Source organism: Lissotriton helveticus, chromosome 7 (assembly GCF_964261635.1).
Source record: "Lissotriton helveticus chromosome 7, aLisHel1.1, whole genome shotgun sequence".
In the NCBI taxonomy this organism is placed as follows: Eukaryota; Metazoa; Chordata; class Amphibia; order Caudata; family Salamandridae; genus Lissotriton; species Lissotriton helveticus.
The window spans coordinates 1695430312-1695450319 of record NC_136068.1 but is presented as its reverse complement, the minus strand read 5'-3'; the positions used below and the strand labels follow the sequence as shown (position 1 = coordinate 1695450319).

General features: G+C 43.7%; 1 protein-coding gene across 1 annotated transcript in view; it reads left to right on the top strand.

The window, feature by feature from the left end:
• Positions 1 to 20008, top strand: part of LOC144769642 (uncharacterized) — a 1000462-nt gene that overhangs the window by 70082 nt on the left and 910372 nt on the right. The window contains exons 10-11 of the mRNA XM_078653818.1: positions 2478 to 2677; positions 2776 to 2917. Coding sequence (XP_078509944.1) covers positions 2478 to 2677; positions 2776 to 2917 — 342 coding nt within the window. The remainder of the gene's footprint in view (positions 1 to 2477; positions 2678 to 2775; positions 2918 to 20008) is intronic.

Below are 20008 nucleotides of genomic sequence, written 5' to 3'. Positions count from 1 at the left end.
TAACTGTAAGCATAACATATTCTTGGCAGACAGGCAGGCAGGCCAGGCCGGGCACCGCGCTGCTTGGCAGGGAGTAAGTGAAGGGTCAGGGATGCGGGCGGGGCTGCATCTCTCCTCGGAGTGATTCAGGAGACTTGAGGCTTGAATCTGGTGTCCGGGCCCTGTGAGGCCTAGAAACGGGTGTATCTCGATGATTTAACGTGCACAATGTAAAGGCGTTGGCAACATAGGCCTAAAAGCCTAATTTACGTTGCTTTTACGGGGGACTGGATAACTGACATACTAACGTTGGACACAACTGTAAATGCGTCTTTATTCGGTCAAGGGGGAAAATATGCATATCGATCATGCACATATAACATATGATGGGGAACACGTAGGGACACATGACAAGGCAAAATTCAATTTTCCTCACACTCATGCATCCACCCACTCACTTAGCATCCACCTTTTCACTCATCCATCCTTTCACTCATCTATCCACCCATTTACCCATCCAGCTACCCTTCCACCTATACATCCAGCTATATACATTTTCTCTCTTCCATCCTTCCACTCACTCATCTATCCATCCTCATTATCCATGTATTCAATCTTTCATTCATCCATTTACCCTTTCACTAATCCATCCAGCCATCCACCCATCCCTTCACTTGCTCACTTGCCCACCTTTTCATATTAATTTTGAGCTGAGCCTTTTTGAGAAGAGGCCTATGAAGAACTTCACCCTCACTGCAGGAGCCATTCCAGGACTGGGACAGAAGCCACCCAGGGCGGAGACCGGATCCACCACAGGGGGGACAGGAGCCATCACAAGTGAGGGGGGACAGGGGCCACGGCAGGCGGGGGACAGGAACCATCACTGAGGGGGGGGGCAGGAGCCATCAGAGGAGGGGGAACAGGATCCACCAGGGTGGGCACAGGGGTGGGCATGCAGTATTCGAGTATCATCTTGGTCTCTTCCAGGGTGGGGTAGGGATCCTCACCCCCTCCTGGACAAGACAACGAGAAGACTCTTTCCAAAAAGTTAGTTTTGCCCCCCCCCAAACACACACACACTGATTTACAGTAATTAAAGGAGATACTCCAAGAGAACTGATTTAACTCATTGTCCGCCATACTTTGTTAATCAGTGTGGGTGCGATTGTGCCATTTCTTTATTTTCTTACATTATAGACTGCATGTTTGAAGAACCGAGGTTTGCTTACAATCTAGTGACAGTAATTACGCTCTGTGAAGAGAACCACGTGCTGCCTCGGTGTAATCAGAGCCGGTTCTAGGATGTTAGGGGCCCTGGGCAGAAATGGAATGTATGAAGCCCCTCTAAATTGCGGAGACATGGCGCATTCAGGGCTGTTTGCATCTGAATAGATGCCCCTGCTCCTGAAGCTGCCGCCCCCCCCTCTGTCACCTTCAAGCACCTTTTAACAGCTCGTCAAGGGCTGGAGGTGTGAGGGTTGCCATCCCGCTGTGCCTCTCCAATGCTGCTGGGTGTCTGAGCTTTTGTACAGCATCGAGACTGTTACACCCGACCTCAGCAGCATTGAAGTCCAGAAGGGAGGTGGGTGGAAGCTGCGCCGGCTTGCGACCGGTGCCCGGTTAAAATTACAGACAAATGGCGTCCGTTAAAAGATCCTTCACGGACAACGGACAGATGGCCGAAATTACGGACTGTCCGTGAAATTTAAGGACGGTTGGTCACCTTAGTTCCCTTATCATACAATTCAATTGTTTTATCTTCAGTTTCCATCATATAGTTAACTTTTTTACAAGTTCTCCACCTCGTTACCCAATGCTTGTTTCCATGCATCTAATCCCTCGCCACATAACACATTTCTGTGTCCTGATTTTTAGTTTGCTGGTAATGAAGCATCCTCCAATTTCTGGAGCAAGTGTTAAATTATCTGGCACAACTTTCTCCATCACTTGATCCAGAAAGAGAGGAACGTTCAATTACCACCTACATTTAATTAATGCTGCTTGTTTCAATTCTCCCACCACATAGGACATTTGTCTCCATTCCCCACCATATAATGTTTTGTTTCTAGTCCTCGGCCATATAGACAATCTCTTCATTTACTTTCCCAACATTTAACGACTTGAAATCTGTTATTATACCACACAGCTCACTTCACAATTTCCTGAGAGACAAAAATATGAGCTGGTCCCTAGACTGTAATGGAATCTATAGATGTACAGGTAGATGATACATCTAACTGGCCAGAAGACTATGGCAGGTTGAATCTTTTTAAGTGACATATGACTTTCAACTTTCCGCTAGTGAGGGGTCTTTGTTTCCCTAGATGCCAGCCAAGCTCTGCTACACAAAGTCGGCCAGTATCTAACCTTTTAAAGTCACCCAGTCAGTCAAAATCCTTGCTTCCTATTGGCAGGCATTCTTCCTCAATGTCTCGCTAAAAGACTAAGGCTTGTCATATAACCATGCTTCATGTGTGTTGCCTGATTTCTTATTCCAGCTCTACGTTGTCCATCAAACAGCCACTATGAAATGTGTGCGGACATCTGTTCCACATCTTGTGCCGGAATCACAGACATAGCTAAGTGCCCAACAACTTGTGCGGAGGGCTGTGAATGCAATGATGGATTTTTCTTCGATGGCAAGGGATGTGTCTCCATGGACAACTGCGGCTGCTTCGAGAATGGGAAATACTACAATGTACGTTGATTTGCTACTCCATAGACCTGCTATCCTTGTCAAAACTGTGTGTGAGGATAATTGAGAGCATTGTAACATTCTCTACTGCCATTTTACAGCCTGATGAAACCGTTGTATCAGCAGACTGCAAGCAAGCCTGCACTTGCCTCTCCATCGGTGGTGTTTTCTGTGAAGATTTCCACTGCGCCAGTGATGAGAAGTGCTCTATCAAAGACGGTATCGCAGGATGTGTCAACAAAGGTGAATAAAAGTCTTGTGTTCTTAGTGTGCTGTATTCATGTGATCTCGCTGGAGCTAACTGTTTGTAATTTTTCAGTGGCTGAAACCTGATGGTCTTGCTCTGTATGAGATATCCAGTTAGGGATGGTAGCTACGTGCTATCAGAATATACTGAGCCCAATTTAGTCTATTACTATTGAACTGGGAACCAAAATCAGTCCTGACAATTTTTTTTCAGGCTAGCCCCATACTGCATGTAGTGCGTGCCGCGAGTGACCCTGACCTTTGTAGGGGAGTTTTGGTTGAGTTCTCCCCAAAGAATATTTTGAAAAAAATTTGCAAACATGATGCGATTCCTAGTAATTTTTTCATTATAGAACTTTGTCCAGTCATTGGATGGATGGAGACTGAAGACCCGGCTGCTTGGCTCAGTGAATGGATAGTCAGATGGTTGCGAGTGGGTGGATGTACTAATTAAAGAATGGATGACAAATAGTACAGACTTTTAGCTCCATGGAGCAAATGACCTTGATGCACTGACCAAGTGTGAGAGTTGGAAGCAGTGGGCTCTGGTTGGCTGAAACGATGATCCAACCAGGCCGAATCCACCACACCGTCAAGGGCAGGGGATTAAACTTGCTGTATAACCTGTGCTCACCCTTGGGTAGCTTGAGCAGTCAGGCTTCTCACTGAGGCAATGTGTAAAGCATTGGCACATCACTTACTCACGACAAATACCCTGCACAGTACAAACCAGACTTCACACAAGACAGGTAAAAATAGTTTGCATTCGATACACGTATATAATCAATAAAATATAAACATCATGTACATCTAGGGAAAATCACACTTGGAAATATTACTATGCATACTAGGCCTACTCGTGTTGTGATGATATCAAGAATATGCACACTGGGGACAATTCCTAACCCTAATCCCACACACACGGGTACACAGCACCCTTACGTGGTGCAACACGCTATACACCCGAGGCCCACCCTAACAATCCTTATAATTCAATCCCACACAGTTATATGGGGCACCTTAGGTCAAATTGACATCAAAAACATGTACATTCATTAAATTAGACCACTTTTTAGCAACATCATGGGCCAGAGCCACGCAGTTAAAAGCCAGTGTCAAATTTAGAATGCTTTTGGTATGAAATCAATACATAAAACCACACCGCCAGCCAATCTTGTGAAACATGGGCGGCACACACACCATCACTCCCACACACACTCACTCTGCACCACTATGCGGTGCCACTGATACGAGCCAGTCTGTATGGAACGTTCTTACAGTCACACACTCAGCACCCATATGCGGTGCACTGATATCCAGCAGGTCAATTGATAACACTCTGCAGACCACGTAGCCCAAACCTCCCTCTGCCCTACTGATCACCCCCATTGTCCTAAGATTCCAAATGGAAGATCCCCAGCCCATTTGCTCTGGGTTCCAACAAACAGGTGAAGAAAGTAACAAGTTTTAATTAAGAGTAAGACCTAAACAACAGGGGTTTATCCACCACTCAGGAAGTCACCCACGGGTCTAAAAACACAGAGGAGTTATGCAATCTCTTGGCCCGCTTCCGTACTGTCTCTGAATTGTGCAACATATAAAAATGATGCTCAAGTCAACTTCTTTTGCTCTGCAAAGAAAAAGCACTTAATGCACAAAAATAAAGCTATATAAAAGATAAGTGTATGCACAGTTTCAGTGGCAATTATAAACTGAAACACATCCTATTTATTTATTTAAGTAGTTTATACAGCGCGCAGCTACCCCCGGAGGGGTCTCCCGGCGCTAGAAACGGAACCTCAGAGAAGGAGAAGTGGAATGAGCTTATTTTTATGTGGTAAATAAAATATTACCCTGGCTGAATTTCTAGGCATTAACAATTAGCATGCATCAAGTGAGAAGCAGAGTCCGTGGTATCTGAGTTAAAAATGGGCTTTATTCCAATAACTCGAGTCAAAGGGAGAATATGTTCCATCACCACAGAGGTTCAGGAAGAGTCTTCTAATCATTTAATAACAAAACATCATATATATACTTTTTACTCCTTGTACATAGGGAGCTCGAGGCGGAGCAAGACAGAAAATGAGATAAGAACATGTGGGTGTGCATGAGGGTGTGTACTTTGATGAGTCATAGGTAGGTGATAGGTAGGTGTCATAGGTGGGTGGTACACAGAGGAGGAGTTTGCATGCCCAGCTCGAACTGTGCCCTAATTGTGCAACTTTGAGCATGACGTGCAATTGACGTGTAACTGGGTGGAGGCTGACTTTCAACCTAGCAGAGAGATCTCTTATGTCAAGGCGACCAGCACATCTAGTACAACTGATATCTAGAGTCAGGGGATGTATTATCTGAAGCAAAGGTTGTTCGTCACTAAAAGACAGAGAGGGCATATTTATTCGTTGCATGAGCTTTCTATGGGTGCAAGCACTGGGATTTACTTAAATGGAGACAGAATGGCTAGGCCTATCTCCCTCGGACGGGTTCTGTGTACTTTTCCTCAGATAACTATTATTCATAATACTGTCTTGGCCTCTTGCTGGGCTTCTCTCGGCTGAGCTAGAAGTATGCGAGGTAAGAGGGACGTAACTGCAGCTTCAGTGTGTCAGGAGTCATGAAACACCCTTATTTCAGAAAAGTGGCTCGGGCTGCGCCACAAAATGGGTTCATTACATATTTATTTAAAAGTGCACAATGCAATGCAAATACACGGGCCTTATGCTAACTTAATGTTTGGGAGACTTGATGACTTGACTTGCAGGACATGATTGCAGAGGCCTAGTGATTCAGGCCACTACGGGAAATATGCATGGGTGACATGCACATGACATGTAACATAGGGTATATGTAGTGGACATATTTGGTCATATTTGGTCAGGCAAAATATCATTTTCCTCATTCCCTCCTTGTTCCCTACATAACCCTTTAGGATACATCTATATTCATGAGACCGTATAGTTCATCATACAGAACCATTTGTTCATCTTTAACTCTTTGTTTGCGTGGATGGGGAATACAGGCAGTAGCACACAGGCTGCAAATCGCCGGGCCGCACTGCAGACAGAGACAGCAACCAAATACCATAAGTAGGGCCATTCCTAGGAAGGACATAACTTTCCATCCCCATGCAGATATTACACCCCAGAACCAACTGGACCAAGTCCATGTGCCTGGATCTTGATGTATGGCATTAGCAATCTTGTGGAGTCTTGTTATTGCTTCGTACACAGATGGTGCATTATCTGGGATGAAAACGCAACAACTAGATCGGATGACTCTACAGGCTCCGCCCCTATCCGCCAAGATGACGTCTAGAACGAGGCGGTTTTGAAGAACGACAAGTCTAATAGCAGACTGTTCCTGGGTTAAGTTCGCCAGGGCAGATGCAGTTACATTTACAACTGTTTCAAGAGTCCTTGTTAACCTGCGTATCAGTTTACTGTTTTGGATGGGACCTATGAAGAAAAAGAATCCTCTGTTGAAATCTGTATATTGCTCCCATGCTGTTTCAGTCTGATCGATCCCTGCAGAATCTGTCTCTCTCTTTTGTCTAACATGTTCTAGTTGTGAATCTCTATGATAATTTGAGGGGGCTAGAAAAACGGGTGGCAATAAGAATGCTATATAACAAGTCCCACCCCAGTCTAAGGGCAGATGTACATAGGCTGTCTGACCACAAATGAAATAGGTATGGCGTGATGTTTTGAAAGAAGATAGTCCGTTATCATCAAACTCTACTACAGTGTTACACTCGCTGTGTCCCATATGTACTGAGCCTTTCTTACTAACACATAAATCACCTTTTGCTGGCAGGACTGATATAAACGGTGGACCTGTATTTTGCTTGGGCTGAACGTTTAACATTATAAAATTAACAGATGCATTTCCCTGTTCGTACTCTTCATTCTCTAAATCGGATCCCTTTGTTTGGGGGAATCCGTCTTTGTCTGGAAAGCATGCTTCATTCATTACTTTATTCAGGTTTCCATATATCCAGCCACCTGGATAAGCTATGTACTTTCTATCTATTGAGGTTATTAGAGCAAACCATGCTCCACACGAACCATTGTGTGAGAACGGTAAAGGGTAGAAGGGCAAGACTCCCTTCGTTTCTTGATAAGGAGGCAGTTGGCCACATACCCAGCAATCGGTCGCATTGCTGGTCTGATGAGAATGGTGTAACATTCGAATAAATGTATTGTTACGTAGTGCAAGTCGATATGACAGTTCATGGGGAGGCAGGTCACTAAATGTGTGCTCTGCGGTGCTGTTACTGGAAGAGTGTATATGTGAGGAAATGGGAAAGAAAACATGTAGCAATAAACTGACACCAATTATAACAATGCACAGAATAAAAAGAACGATTAAGGTAACTATACATCTACTGCGTAATCTCTTGCAGTATTCTTCCTTCTTATCTCTCTTCCTACTATTCTCGTTTTTACTATTCTTGTTTGTGATCTTATACATGTCAGAAAACTTAGTCTAACCGATTCACCACCGGGTGGGCTTAAACAATTAAACTACGTCTGACTTACTAGATCTTACTCTAGACCTATACTCTTGCTGAGGGGTATTTTCTAGCAAAGGTCAGTGTTCTTTTTTTTTTTAAAAGTTTAGAAATTCCAAAGTTCCAAATAGTGATGAAGGTGAGTTCGGCCTTTACGTCCTTCCACCAACTTCGGCGTCTTCCAACGTGGCTCAAGGGGACTTAAACGATCAAAAATCCGGACACAAGTATAGAATCCTCTGGTGCTATGGCATGTTCCTTGACCTGGGTGTCAGGTGTCAGGGAAGGCGGCAGCAACCTGTGAATGAAAAGAGAGTAGTGCAGACATCAAGGAAGCCAGGTAATCTGTCAGCATGTTACTGTCAACATCAGTTCGTTTTTCATTTTAGGCATAGGCGTACGCCACATATATAGTTCATAAGGCGATAGGCCTGTTCTGGAATGAGCTACCATACGCATGTAAAAGAGTGCGACCGGCAAGGCCACCATCCAATCCACGCCTTTTTCTGTACAGATCTTAGCAATTCCTGTCTTGAGGGTCTGATTATGTCTTTCTACAAGGCCTGCGGCTTCTGGGTGTCTGACACAATGGAATTTCCTCGAAGGGACACTTGTTTCATTAATTCAGAGGAGAATGGCTGATCGTTATCTGAATAGATCACATGAGGTGATTCATAGCTGGGGAAGTACTGCGCACTAATTGTCTGGCTGTTGTAACAGCAGTATAATCTGGAACTGGATATGCTTCTGTCCATCTAGACAGTGCACAACTACTAAGACATATTTGTTGATTCCTTGATCCTCTACATCTGTCCATTTGGATATAATCCATCTGGAGAACCTCAAAAGGGTGGTCAGGAGGATGAAATCCGCATAGTTACACCGGAATGCCTTTACCTAGATTGAACTGACAACAGATCGTACATGTTCGTACTTTCTGCTTCACTGCTGTACGTAGGTGCTTGTTAAACCAAATATACTGTAAGCTGTCTATCATCATCTATCATCTTCTCTCCTACGTGTGTTGGACTATGTGCTGAGAAGAAAACAATGTACCTTTTCCCATAGTCATCTAACCTTGGTTAGTCTGGACCCCTCCTTGTAAAGTCCATTTCTTTATCTCATCTGTTGTGGCATGTGTCTGTATGTCGAGTACATCTTGAGTGGGATCCCTGACTGTCATGCTTTATGTCAGTAATGGTACCTCTGTCCTTGTCGTGTCTGGTGGTGTCTGTGCTGTCTGAGCTGTTCGGTCTGCCAGGTCATTACCCTGGGTAATGGTGTCTGTAACTTTGGTATGAGCTTTATATTTCAGGATAGAAACGGCTGTAGGTAAATGTATGGCCTCTAACAGGGCTTGAATAAGCTGGCTCATGCTGAATCTTGGCACCATGAGAGGTCAAGAAACCTCTCTCTTCCTCCTCAGGACCCCGAAATCATGAACAACGCCATAGGCATATTGTGAGTCTGTATAAATGTTTACTTTCAAGTGCTTTGCTCTTATGCAGGCTTGTGTCAGAGCAATGAGCTCGGCTGCTTGTGCTGACAGGGTGTCTATATTCTGTGTCTCTATGACTTCTGTGGTCACGGCATACGCTGCTACCAAATCTCCTGTACCTGTTCTCATGCATGATCCATCTACATAAAGTGTCAGGTCTGGGTTTAGAAGTGCAATATCTGTCAGGTCTTGTCTTGGTTTATTCATTACGTCCACATAGTCATGTGGTGATGCATGTACTGTACTTGAGGGCAAAAGCGTTGCAGGATTCAGAATGTTACAACGTCTGATCTCTATGTGTGGTTGAAATAATGTCAGTTCATATCCTGTCAGTCTCGCTACAGTCAATGTAAAAATAAATAAAAATAAAAAAGCATAAAATGTTTACTGTGACATGGAGTCGCTAAAGCTGGCGCGTGACATAATACCCTTTTTAATTCCTCAAATGCCAAGGTGTGTTCTTGTGTCCTAGGGAGAACAGTCAAAATGGCTGCCTTCTGTGTAGTTAACTGTATGAGTGGTGTGGCTAGATATGCATACTGGAGAATCCATTGCCTACAGTAAGAAGTGAGGCCAATAAAGGCACGTACTTCCTTTTGTGTCCTGGGCTGTGAAAGGTTAGTAATGAGCTGTATGATTCTTGTGTTAGCTGTCTACCTGGTGTACCCTCCTTGGAAAGCAAGTGTTGTACACCACTTGCTTTACACAGAAAGTACAAGACTGTCAGAGATGCAATGTCACAGTCTGGTTCTGATCTTGCTGTAATTAGAATGTCAGTGCTGTGTTGGTAGGCATGTAAACATTGTCTAGCTGTCTTTAGTGTCTGACTGCAAATGCTAGGGCTCACTGTCATCAATCTAGCAAAAATAAATTACATAATAAATAAATAAAGAAAAATGAATTTTCAATTCAAAAGCACTATTTTATATTGGGGAACCTCTATCCAAAACCTCTGCAATTTTACAATAAATCCTACTCTAAATCCTGGTAATAGTATGACCATACTACCTACAATATGTTCTCAAAATGTATTTGAATAAAACCAAAGTAATCTTGTCATAGACAGAAGGCTGGAGCCTCTGTGAGAAACAGGCCCTCCCTCTAGAATTATGTTCGCGCTCGGAGTTTTGAATCAATTCCAAGCCGGGCTACACTGAGATCTAAAATTGAATGACTGCCAGATGCTGAACTCATTGCAAGAGCAAGACTCCTGCCAATTATTCTGTTTACACTACTGGGGGAATAACTATCCATTTGCAAGCGTGACATTATCTGAAGTCAATGAAGCTGGCTGCAAGGACTCAGCTGGAGGACAGCCAATAATTGTCCGCGGAAAAGAATTGGAGGATGGCCAATATCAACAGACAGGCACTCCAAGAGAGAAAAAGCCCTCCCTTTACATAAACAATTACTGGGAACCAGGCCATCTCTGTCTCGGACGGACTGTCTCAAGGTTAAAAAACACATTCCTTGTACGTCATAACATATCTCTTCCCAGGCCAGAGCTTTTCTAACTTTAACTGAAGCAAACTTTAAAACGTGGTAAAAAGTAAATTAATAAAGACATATATATTTTTTTGTAACTAAGTGACATGCTAGCATTTTAAAATAATTCTGTACTGCTACTAGCTGCAAGGGAAAAATAAACAGAACAAAACAATCATGGCATGGAAACACACCATATTTTACTTTTTTGAAAATAACATGTCGAACTCCTTAATTCTGCATTGCATAACCAATATTTTCATAAGTAAGTGTGCAACCTTTTCTATTCTACCTATTAAAAGGGCCAGACTCATACTTTTTCAAAAGGCCATGTTTTCTAATTTTAGTGGGGACTGTTCTCTGCACATATTAATTGAAGCAGTCTGTCAAAGTACATAGGTCAGTCTTGAAACTAAATGCAAATCAAACTAATGTAGGGGACTCTTAGCAATGCACTAACATGGTAGTGAATTGTAGCTATCAAAAAGGGCCACGTTCATTAATTTACAAAGAGCCATTTTCCTAAGTGAGTGTGCTAACATTCACACGCTATTCTAAAGGGCAGCTTGCATTGGGAAAAATATCCTGTAGAAACATTCCTATTTAAACAAAAAACACTGTTGCATTACACTAATTTAAAGCACATTCTAAGATGGGTCTGTTTCATATTTTCTTTCCAACCGTGAAAACATTGAAGCACTCTTTGTGCAAACCTTTATCTCAATTTGACTGGTCTATTTACAACTATACCGACCTCTGAGCCAAACACCCTTAAGGCAAAACCCTTACAAATACACTTCTTTACTCTCCATGCAACATTTTACCATTCAATCTGCAAACTGAATACGCCCATTGGATAACATGGCAAATCGCACCCCGCACAAAACATGCTTTTTCCACCATTTCCACAGCGCAGATCCTTTTCATATTTTGCATCACAGTAGTCCAAGCTATTCCCTAAATCCTCACCAAAAAGCAACCAAATCCCTCCACTGGAACGGGTACGAATTTCCGCTCAAAAACACGCCCCCCGCAAACACCAAAAAAAAAAACGCCAAAATTCCTCAACACCTTGTTAAAACAAATACTGCCTTCTCAATAAAAGATATTAACTCTTTGGCAGCCGAAGCACAATCATTCCCCAATGACTGCAGTACATGGGAAAGTCATGAACTCATCTCTCCACGTTATCACATAACACATACGCACATCTTCAAAACATTGTCTCTAAGCACTTGAAAGAGATCCAGCTCTCTCCTGCCTAACGTAATGGCTAGGGACCTGATGATAACATGCTCTGCACAAAACATAACTACATGGCGCTATTTACAAGCCATATTTACAAGGAACTCAACAAGTCACAAAAATGACACGCTATTCACAAGGCATATTTACAAGGAGCTATACTTAAGAAAATTCAACAAACTACTCACAAGTCTTAATCTCAAGTCGCTATTCACAAGCAACTACAAGCCATTCACAAGGCGTTACACACATGGATGTAACAAACTATTCACAAGTCTTAAGCACAAAGCGCAATTCACAAATAAACCAACTAGTTACTCACAAGGCACTTGCGCAGTCCAGAAGGGACTTGTCTAGATACAAGGAAATGAACTCTTCAGATGTTGTTGGCTTTAATTCTACATACTCTAAAGGGTACAGGTGGTGGCGTTCTCTACCTACTGGGTCTTTCTGAGGCGGTCACTTTAGCTAGTTTTTCTGACAGAACGGGATAAATACCAGTTAACAGCGGCATTTCTTGGCTTGTTTAGTTCTCTCTGCTTTATTGAATTCATTCTTTGTTCTCCTATGTGACTCTTTGCGCCATAACTCAATGGCGTCTTTCTGAGAGGGTCTTGACTTCTTTTTCCAAATGGCGTTTAGCCCATGCTTATTATACATAAAATGACAAGGTGTGTCTCTAGGCCGTATTTTATCTGTCTATTCTAGTATACCTTTTCTGGTCCCTATCTGACGTAATCTTGAAAACAGAAACCAATACAATGGAAACACAATACACAAAAATAGACTGAAACAATCAACAATCATTCACACTAAACAATTTAAACACTGAAACAGATACAGATACAACCTAAACTGATACAGAGAGTTAAACATGTACTTGAAAAACAGTTTGTGCACTGAAAATACAGTACAACCATACCGGTCCCAAAAAATTGAGACACGTCTTTACCGGGCCCACGTTTAACTTAACCGTGGACACGTCTTTACCGTTCTCATTTAAAATGAGCCCGTCTTGAAACTAGATGCAATCCCCATAGTGGTACTCACCGGGAAAGCAGAACTTGAAACTTGAAGGCCTCGGAAACTTGACTTGACTACGCTTGCGCCTTGGAACAGGTGGACCTCTGGAGACCTCGGACCTTGCTCTCTCACGGGCTGGGCCTCTGGTTGAGACGATCCGCTTTCCTCACCGCCTCACATGGATGCCTGGTCGCAGTCCGTCCTCCTCCGTGGGCCTGAGGGAGTGGCAGGAAGACCTGCTGGTGCGCTTTGAAGTCCGTCACGGCTGTAGAAGGGGGCAAAGACTAGACCCACAACTCCGGCGAGTGGGGAAAGGGATATGTCCCTGAAAGGGCGCCAAATTATGTGGTAAATAAAATATTACCCTGGCTGAATTTCTAGGCATTAACAATTAGCATGCATCAAGTGAGAAGCAGAGTCCGTGGTATCTGAGTTAAAAATGGGCTTTATTCCAATAACTCGAGTCAAAGGGAGAATATGTTCCATCACCACAGAGGTTCAGGAAGAGTCTTCTAATCATTTAATAACAAAACATCATATATATACTTTTTACTCCTTGTACATAGGGAGCTCGAGGCAGAGCAAGACAGAAAATGAGATAAGAACATGTGGGTGTGCATGAGGGTGTGTACTTTGATGAGTCATAGGTAGGTGATAGGTAGGTGTCATAGGTGGGTGGTACACAGAGGAGGAGTTTGCATGCCCAGCTCGAACTGTGCCCTAATTGTGCAACTTTGAGCATGACGTGCAATTGACGTGTAACTGGGTGGAGGCTGACTTTCAACCTAGCAGAGAGATCTCTTATGTCAAGGCGACCAGCACATCTAGTACAACTGATATCTAGAGTCAGGGGATGTATTATCTGAAGCAAAGGTTGTTCGTCACTAAAAGACAGAGAGGGCATATTTATTCGTTGCATGAGCTTTCTATGGGTGCAAGCACTGGGATTTACTTAAATGGAGACAGAATGGCTAGGCCTATCTCCCTCGGACGGGTTCTGTGTACTTTTCCTCAGATAACTGTTATTCATAATACTGTCTTGGCCTCTTGCTGGGCTTCTCTCGGCTGAGCTAGAAGTATGCGAGGTCAGAGGGACGTAACTGCAGCTTCAGTGTGTCAGGAGTCATGAAACACCCTTATTTCAGAAAAGTGGCTCGGGCTGCGCCACAAAATGGGTTCATTACATATTTATTTAAAAGTGCACAATGCAATGCAAATACACGGGCCTTATGCTAACTTAATGTTTGGGAGACTTGATGACTTGACTTGCAGGACATGATTGCAGAGGCCTAGTGATTCAGGCCACTACGGGAAATATGCATGGGTGACATGCACATGACATGTAACATAGGGTATATGTAGTGGACATATTTGGTCATATTTGGTCAGGCAAAATATCATTTTCCTCAACAAGACAGGGATCATAATTTGGAGAACAGCCAGGTTTTTAGTTTAGCACGGAAGATGGGGCCTCAAACAATAACCAGGGATGCAATTCATCTCCCTATAGATCACAAGGGGACAACTAACAGCAAACCCCTTGTCTATTCCCTTTATCTACAAGAGTATGTCCCGCAAGACAACCTGGAAGACTGTGGGCCCTAACCTAGAAAACCAGCAAGGCTATTAACATCAACACTTGTCATTGCAAAAGGAAAAATAATCGCCTTACAGATTTTGCCAAGTATTTATAAAGAGATACTGCATTTTACAATTATGAAGTAAGCATCGTGGTGCAAGAGTGACGCAACTTAATAATGAGGTTGTTGCGTGGGCCTTCTCTAATTTACCAGAAGTGGCATACCTGGGAATGCACAAAAAACTCATGCCTCCCACATATCTTTATTTCTCCTTGTTTTTCATCTTTCTTTGTGTGCTGCAAAATGCAGCACACACAGAAAGCAGAACATGCATCAGGGATTTGTTTTTAGCAGAAAGGTACCCTTTCCTGCACAAAAAACAATCCAACAATTATTGGAGGGACCCTTGCACGTTTGTGCAAGGGTGCCTGTGTTGGCAATTGCGCCAGTGGAGAGAAACAGGCAGGAATATATTGGGTTGACTTAAAAACGGTGCATTTCTGACCTTTCCCTGTCACACAGTGAATGAAGTACAGCACAGCAAGGTGAATTCTCGCACTGCACTGCACGTCTTGGCCATAAATGTGTCCCTGGTGTCTGCAATGCATAAGCCTCACTTGTAGGCTGTAGGGAAAGGAAGCACAGGTAGACAAGTACTGTGCCCTAAGCCAGCACCCAGAGCAGACAGCCACATATGCAGGTCAGATCTAAATTTTCCATTGTTTTCAAGGTTTATGACGGATCCAAGAGGAGTCCTGTGAAAGGGAAACGAGACAGGGAGTCAGACGGTTCCCCAGGAAGCAGAGAGTAAAAGGACCTGAAATGAACATAGTTGGGGGCCATAATTAACTACACTCCTGCCCTTTCCTTGACCTTGCGTTGATTGGCCATGCACAATGGTGAATTAGTCTGTCTGCTGCATTGTTCAGTGCGCTACCCGAGAGCAAGTGCTCTTGTTACCTACTTTCACTAAATGAGTGGTCAGATTAACTGCATTAGCAGTGCACTGGTTAGGTTGAGCCTTCAGTCAGCATTAGCTATTTAACATACAGCTCTTCACAGGTTACATATTTAAAGTCCCATATAGCATGGTTAAAATTAAACTAAAAGTCCCAGAATGCAAAGTGTTTTAGTCTAATAACCGGGAATGGTAGACGTTTCATACACAGTATTCTGCCCCTTGGCTGCCACACCAATGGTGTGCACCGAGGGTAGGCCTCAGGAGCACAGCCAGCAGGACTTGGATAAAGAATGAAGGAAAGCACATTGTTTGCATCTAGATGAAGGGGGAAGTAGCAGAATGCAAAGAGGAAGTCACAAGGGCCTAAACTGAGGGAGCCCTTAAGGGCATTTTAATGGCATGCAAGATCCTAAAGGCAAGGTGGCAAGTGAGGGAGTGCTGCAGTAGAAGGGGAGTCTCAAGGTATGTGAAGGAAGACAGTTGCTTCAGAAGTTTGAAAGGAAGTGAAATGGAGAGTGTAACATCCTTTACACACAGGACACCACATTCACCATGAAAGCCATCCACTCTGGAGCTCCAAATGACCCATGCCCGCTCCACCTCTTCAACCTCGGAAACCAAAGGATTGGCCAGGAACTCACCATTTATTTACTTATTTGAAAAGTTTTATATAGCGCTGGATAGACCCGAAGGTAACAGAGCACTTTACATGAGGAAGAACAAAGTTTCAGAACGTAGTTATAAAGTTACATCAGTTGCTGGAGTATAGTTACATGAGTTACAAAAGCATAGCATAAACATAGGAGGGAGGGGGTAGGAAATACAATGAGGAGATGAGGAAAAACAGTATCCGACGTCAGGCTGGGTAGGTGACGGCCGAGGGGTGACCCAGAGCGAAACTCCTCTATAGCTGCATAGGACAGCTCCACCAGTCATCGGCCAAAGGTTGCTCAGGCACCGCAGTAGATACAGAAGTTTCTTGATTCCGCATGGGGGGGCATCGTCAAAGAGTTACATTGTGAGCGGCGGACACAGTGTGCGGAGCTGGGCTCCAAGCAGTAGTAGGATCATTCCCAATCCTCTGCTGTGTGTGACTACTTTGTCGCTTTGGTCACTCTCAGGGGGGTCTCTGAAACTCCAGAGCACAGACAACAAAGGGAGAAAGGGAGCTTTGGTGAGGGGCCCACTCATGGCGGCCATCTTAGGCAGATAGTCAAGCAGGCTGGCAGGGAGAGAGTACTTCAGGTGGAACAAAGCAGTTAAAGTGAAAGGCAGATAAAAACCGTGAAAAACAAAGTCCGATGTCCACCATCCTACTCATCACCTCTTTCACGACTGCAACATTTCCCGAGGCCTGGACACATGCCAAAGTCAGACCACTACTCACAAAAACCTCCACCGACTCCAGCAAACTCAAAAAACACTGGACAATCTCCCTGGTCCCATTCCCAGCAAAGGTACAGGAACAGATCATTAACAATAAACTCCTGACACACCTGGAGCAGAACCAGCTACTCAACGCCTCCCAATCCAGCTTTTGCAGCAATCACAGCACCAAAACTGTCCTGATCACAGCCATTGACAACATCCGAACCCACCTCAACTGAGGTGAAACAGCAGCTTTGATCCACTCAGCAGTCTTTAACATGGTATCCCACCACACACTGATCGAAAGACTCCACCACATCAGCACCAAGTGGACAAGCTGAGATGGATCATCTCCTTCCTCACTGGAAGAACCCAGAGGATCCACTTCCCACATCTCACCTCTGAACCCAAGGAGATCACCTGCGATGTCCCCCAGGGCTCATCACTCAGCCCCACGCTCTTTAAGCATCTATGACCCCGCTGGCCAACATCGTCAGATCTCACGGTCTCAAAATAATTCCCTATGCAGACGACACCCAACTCATCCTCTCACTCACCAATGACCCCACCTCCACCTGAAGCAACTTCCACAGATGCATGGCAAACGTCGCCGACTGGATAAAGAACAACTGCCTGCAGCTGGACACAGACAAGATGGGAACAGCAGCAACATATGGAACGACTTCTGGTGGCCATCAGACCCAGGACCTGCCCCCACTCCCTCCAATAAAAAACCTTGGAATCATCATTGACAACCAGCTCACCATGAAATCACAGATCAACACCATCTCCTGCGTCTGCTTCCTCACTCAATGCATCCTACATAAGATCTTCAAGGTGCTACCCTTACACACGAGATGCACCATGACACATGCTCTCATTACTATTCAACTGAACTATGGCAATGCCCTTGATAGAGAAATCTTCACACACCTTCTACAGAGACTTCAGAGCATGCATATCGCCGCAAACAGACTCATCTTCAGGCTTCCCTGATGAACTCACATCACATCCCACCTCAGGAAACTCCACTGGCTCCCCGTACAAATGAGAAGCCAATTCAAGCTGCTGACCCACACAGACAAGGCTCTACACAGCCTAGGACCCACCTACATTACCCACCGCCAGAACTTCCACCAACTATTGAGCAGACTATGCTCCGCCTTCCTTTCACTTGCCAATACTTCCAGCATCTACAGAAGCAGAATTGTTGTACACTCCTTCTCCCACATCACAGCAAAGACCTGGACCAGCCTCCCCACACACCTTTGGACAATCACCTCACTTCTGGAATTCCGAATGGCCCTCAAGACCTGGCTGTTCGAATAAGCCTCCCGGGTCTGCAAGTGCTTGGATACCCTATAGGGTGATTAGCCACGCTTTATAAATCCTGATTGATTGATTGATTGATGGCAGTGAATCTTGGATGCTGGCAGATACCTTCACAAACTTCTGGTGGAAGAATCTTGCAGCCATGCAAGGCTGCATCATGCACCATTACACCTTTTCCAGTTGGGCTATATTACTGCTGTGGCAATTTCTGCTTCTGTTAGGGACAGTGCCTCTGCCTGGGGTTCATGGACTATACCAATGGGGGTAATCTGTCTACTGATGCATCATGATCAGTTTGCCATAAACTGTCCCTCAAATTCTAGATGGAAACATCACATATCAGCAAATAGCACACATGGCAATGTCACACATAAGACTGAAAACTTGGCAGCTATGCAATTCTGTGAAAAAAAGGAAAGTGAATCTACCCTCATAAATGCGTTATGCACTCCTAACTTGAACTTAGATATGCAAAAAAAATTTAAAAATTGGACCCCGGTGTTACAAATACTGAACTACTTTCAATGGCCTCTGAAGCATGAGATCCATTGTCAGCTCTGTCAGGATTTCAACTTTTGACCAAAGACAGTATCCAGGACTTAATGTAACTGTTCATGCCACAGGCTTTTTTGCTGCCTGAAGGTGTTAGGGATCTACTGATGCAACAGTGCAGGTATGAGTTCATATATTATCCACTGTGACAAATTCATTTTATTTCAGGGTGATGTACCTCAAATAAATGTAGGGTTCAGGGTTTACAGAGCCAATTCAGCTTGTTCTGGAGCAGTCATGAGGCAGACTGCCACGCAAAGCTCCAAAGTAAGTCAAAAATGGAAGTCAGGCTTTGTCTTCTTTGACATGAAAGGACTTCTCTCTAGAGCAACATTGGGAAAATTGGGTTATATGTTAGGATCGGCCTACCCCTTACTAGCTACATATTACAAGGGACAGAGCAGTTTTGCTATGCTTCCACAAAGGTCATGCTTTGGGCGTTTTAAAATTGCTGCCTTCTCTGCAAACCAATCCCATGCATAAACATTACGGTGTTGTTAAAGAAGTCATAGCACGTGTCTTTCGCAGTGTCTACCCTGGGTGCATTTGTTTCATGAAATCCACCCATTTCCCCGCACTAAGACGTGCAAACTTTGCCTGATAAGCCAACCCTCTATTAAATCAACAAGAATAAGGAAGTGACGCCCTGTAGATAAATTAAAATGCAGTTTCATGTTTATATTAGAGCTTGGTATACGAAATGCCTTGAAACTAGGAGCAACATGTAGAAACCTATTTTGCGATCGCAAGCCTGCAATTTTTAAAAACCGCAGAGTTTGCAAATGTATAATGGTTTTTTTAATGTACACCCCATTTTGTGATTCTGGAACAGATTACTGAATCGCAAAATGGGTTTGGAAAGGCATAACAAACTGCTGTATCAAAGGAGCATGTTTAGGGCATCTCTTCGAAAAAGATATTTGCTATGGTATGTATAAATATTTTGCGACAGAAATCCAGCTGCAAAACATTGAAAGGTTACCAACTCCCGAGTTGGGGCAGTAACATAATTGCAAAGGCAAGAGGCTGGTTTGGGAACCCTGCTCCTTTGTGAAAGGCAGTGGCCCCGGGGACCCATTAATCACTTTCAAACAAGTTTACAAAAAAATAAATTTTCTTTTTAAATGCAGCCCCTTTCCTTAAAGGGAAAAGTGTTGTGTTAAAAAAAAAGTTTTGTTAATTTACTCCTGGAATGGACCATTTACCACTGAGTATTTTTTACTTCAATTCAAGAGACTACATTGGAAGTTAAAACTTTTCACTGGGTTGAGCTTGGTCCCTGTATCCAGCTTGTGCTCTATTACAGTCAGCCTTAACATGTCTTTGTGTCCCAGTCTTCTTGTGTTGTGATTTCACTTTCTTACTGTTTGATTGCAGTGGGTTAAGTACAAGATTATTTATTGACTTTTGTGATTGATCCTGAAAAGGACTGAGTTTATTATTTGTGGTAGGTTTTCACCCCCCTCAACTTATACTCCAATTTCTTACAGTTGTGTGTGTATGTGAATGTGTGTATTTATGGACTTGAATCCTG